The 4,215-nt window shown below is 37.1% G+C and overlaps 1 protein-coding gene across 1 annotated transcript in view; it reads right to left on the reverse strand.

Moving 5' to 3' along the window:
- Positions 1-2,828: 2,828 nt before the first annotated feature.
- The window catches only part of NUDT15 (nudix hydrolase 15), a 9,227-nt gene continuing 7,840 nt past the window's right edge, over positions 2,829-4,215 (reverse strand). The window contains exon 3 of the mRNA XM_007466442.1: positions 2,829-2,997. Within this exon, the coding sequence (XP_007466504.1) occupies positions 2,837-2,997 (161 nt within the window). The 3' untranslated portion in view covers positions 2,829-2,836. The remainder of the gene's footprint in view (positions 2,998-4,215) is intronic.

Raw genomic sequence — 4,215 nt, forward strand, 5'->3', positions numbered from 1 at the left:
AAAAGGAAATAATGCCATTTGCAGCATAGACCAAGAGATTATCATACCAAGTGAAGTAAGTCATACGATATCACTGATATGTAGAATCTAAAAAAATGATACAAATGAACTTATTTACAAAACAGAAACAGAGACTCACAGACATAGAAAAAAAACTTATGATTACCAAAGGGGAAAGAGGGAGGGGAGGGATAAATTAGGAGTTTAGGATTAACAAATACACACTATTAGATATAAATAAACAACAAGGACCTACTGTATAGCACAGGGAACTGTATTCAGTATCTTGTAATAACCTATAACAGAAAAGAATCTGAAAAGAAATGTGTGTGTGTGTGTGTGTGTGTGTGTGTATTTATATCTGAATCACTCTGCTGTATACCTGAAACACAACATTGTAAACAACTATACTTCATTAAAAAAAAAAAAATTACTAAGGACCCCAAAGAGTTTTTGTTTTTGTAGGATTTTATCTAGTGATAGGACCATATTAGAAATTAAAACCAAGAAATTTTAAGAATTCTTTTATTAATTTATTTACAAATAACAAAAATCCATAACTCAAAACCATTATATGTTAACATAATTTTTATAAAAAATATAGCTATTTTTCTTAAAAAAAAAAAAAGCAAAAGAACCAGTGAGAAGAGTGGCACTGTTTTACATTTTTGTTGATTTCTTTCACATCTAGCTTAATAAAAGACAGCTAGACTCTCATATCTGCTTTGCATTCAGTCTGCTACAGTATCACACAACATGCAAACTCCTCTATACACTCAGGAAAGAATGAGAATGAAAAAAGCAAATGAAGTCTTTGTATGACAAAGACAGCTTTAACCCTGAGGACCCTTGACAGGGACTTGAGGACTTCCTCAGGCCACACTTTGAGATCCACTGCCCTAGTCTAATCGCATTTTACACATAAGGAAGCTGAATCTCAGAGAGATCAACTGAGATCCCAAATGACCGGGCCTGTTAATGACGGGATACAGATCCTGGATGGTTTGTCTCACTTCCCTTGCTTTAGGTTCTCAATCGGAAATCTGGGAAATACACCCTAAAGACGTGTCGTGTTTGCTCTAGTTGCAGGGACTGTCACAGTATATTACCAAAAAATTTTTTGATTTAAATAAAACAAAAGAGGAAAATCAACAAATGTGATAAATTCTGCAATGGGCATATACTGTGTTAGCACCTGAATTAGGGTCTCCATTAGAACTGAGACACCAAGACAAATTCTGCCCTCTCCTCCACGCGCACCGGTAATGGCAAACAGCACAGTCAAACCACAGAGTAATACGGAAAGCAGAATTACCACAACATCACCATTTACCACATTTTCTGAGTCTGAAATATAATTCATAACACAATCCCTGAAAATTTTTCACGAGTACAGGCTGAAAGGATATTGGGTATATTAAGAGACTCCAAATAAATAACTGGCAATCATGTGGGACTTTTCAGCTAAAATGGAGTTGTTCTGAAATGTAGATATTTTTCATTCTTTTACAGGACCTTATTTTGCCTTTTATGTATGGGTTGGCCAAAAAATTCCTTTGGTTTTTTGGGTAAAAATAAAAGACACATTTTTCATTTTCACCAAGAACTTCATTGAACAATGTATTCACCCTTTTGTTCCACTACCTTCTGCCATTTTTCAGGCAACTTCATAATTCCATCTTCCCAAAACTTTTTATCTTTTTGAGCAAAGAACTCTTCCAGATGCCTTTTACAGTCTTCCAGGGAATTGAAATTTCTTCCATTAAGAGAATTTTGTAAAGACCGAAATAAATGGAAATCCGAAGGTGCAATGTCTGGTGAATAAGGTGGAGGAATCAGAACTTCCCAGCCAAGCTGTGACAGTTTTTGCCTGGTCATCAAAGAAACATGCGGTCTTGTGGTATCCTGATGGAAGATAATGCGTTTTCTGTTGACTAATTCTGGACGCTTTTCGTCGAGTGCTGCTTTCAGTTGATCTAACTGGGAGCAGTACTTGTTGGAATTAATCGTTTGGTTTTCTGGAAGGAGCTCGTAATAGAGGACTCCCTTCCAATCCCACCATATACACAACATCACCTTCTTTGGATGAAGACCGGCCTTTGGTGTGCTTGGTGGTGGTTCATTTCGCTTGCCCCATGATCTCTTCCGTTCCACATTATTGTACAGTATCCATTTTTCATTTCCCATCACAATTTGTTTTAAAAATGGAACGTTTTCATTACGTTTCAGTAGAGAATCGCATGCGGAAATACGGTCAAGAAGGTTTTTCTCGCTTAACTTATGTGGAACCCAAACGTCAAAGCGATTCATGTAACCAAGCTGGTGCAAATGATTTTCAACGCTTGATTTGGATATTTTGAGTATATCGGCTATCTCCCGAGTGGTATAACGTCGATTGCTCTCAATTAATGTCTCGATTTGATCGCTATCAACTTCAACTGGTCTACCCGACCGTGGAGCATCGTCCAGCGAGAAATCTCCAGCACGAAACTTCGCAAACCACTTTTGACACGTTCGCTCAGTCACAGCACCTTCTCCATACACTTCGCAAATTTTTTTTTGCGTTTCAGTTGCATTTTTACCTTTCTTGAAATAATCAAGCATAATATGCCGAAAATGTTGCTTTTTTTCTTCCATCTTCTATATTAAAATGGCTACGCAAAAATTCACCAATTTTGATAAGTGTTTTTTTAAATACACGCTGATATGACAGCTGTCACAATACAATCCAACAAAATTGTTTCGAATGAAGTTAAACACAACTAAGCACTACTAGAGCCATCTTATGGGAAAACCGGGCGAACTTTTTTTTTTGGCTAACCCATTAAAAAAAAAATCAGGGAGTCCCCTTGTTCACCTCTAGGTGATTTCCTTTGTATCCTACCAGATGATCCAAATCTTCTTTAAATGGATCGTAGCCTTGTTCCTTTAAACAACGTAGTGCCCAGAAAAGCTGGTCCAGGGGAGGAAATTCTTCCCAAGGAACCCACTCCCAACCTAGAAAAGAAAGGTATCAAAGCAATTTCTTTAGATGAAAGGAAACAAAGGATATTTATTTTGGCAAGTTAACCTATACTAAGAAAAATTAATTAAATTTAAAAATGATGAGCTTCCCTGGTGGCGCAGTGGTTGAGAGTCCGCCTGCCGATGCAGGGGACACGGGTTCGTGCCCCAGTCCAGAGAAGATCCCACATGCCGCAGAGCCCGTGAGCCATGGCTGCTGAGCCTGCGCTCTGCAACGGGAGAGGCCACAACAGTGAGAGGCCCACGTACCGCAAAAAAAAAAAAAAAAAAAAAAAAAAAAAAAGATTTGCTACTAATGAAGTGCAATAGTGATGCTATGCATTAGCTTGGCTATACAAACATAATTTGCATTTAGAATGAAGATCTTAAGAAAGGAATGATGATTATTTAAAACATGCTGTTATTTGAATATGAAGCCAAGTTTACAAAGGCCACACTGTGGTAAAACCCAGATTTAATACCATTCAATATTCATTTAAATATCTGGTTAAACAAGACTCACAGAATTTTATATATTGCATTGATACTACAGGTTAAACTACGTTAAAATAAGCCAGTTTCCTCACCTACAAAATAAGGTAGATTACAAAATTTCTAAGCTATCCTCCATTTCTTGAAAAAGTAATGGAAGCTGTACAGAGAATAAAAAGTATTCTCTGTGCTGTGGTATATTTTAGATAGAAAGACAAGAATGAAAGGAGTTGTCTTCTTAAAAATCCACTGAAATGTGAAAGATTTAACAGTGTCTATTAATTGTAAAGTACATGAAATCCTAGAAAAATATTCTAGGGGATGGTGTTTTCTTTGATGATTTAAATGTAAATAACATGAAAGCACAGATGCCCGTGACAGGTGAATGTTTAATATTATGATAATAATACAGAAATATAATGATTATTAGAACTCCATGTTCTAAATTAGTTTATGATTACATGCATATATCTATGTGTAAGTACTGTTTCTTCCCTTCAGTATTTGTCTGCCTATAAAATACAGGTATGTAATTTCACTCCGGCAAGGCAGGGGACAAAGAATCCATGAAACTGGAATAAGCTGCGGAAGGGCTGATCAGCACCTGTGACCACATAGTAACAGAGGGAGGGAGGGAAGGAGGGAGGGAAGGAGAGCGAGAGAGAAAGAGAGAGAGAGAGAGAGAGAGAGAGAGAGAGAGAGAGAGAGAGAGAGAGAGAG

Source organism: Lipotes vexillifer, unplaced genomic scaffold (assembly GCF_000442215.2).
Source record: "Lipotes vexillifer unplaced genomic scaffold, Lipotes_vexillifer_v1.1 scaffold384, whole genome shotgun sequence".
NCBI classification, from domain to species: Eukaryota; Metazoa; Chordata; class Mammalia; order Artiodactyla; family Lipotidae; genus Lipotes; species Lipotes vexillifer.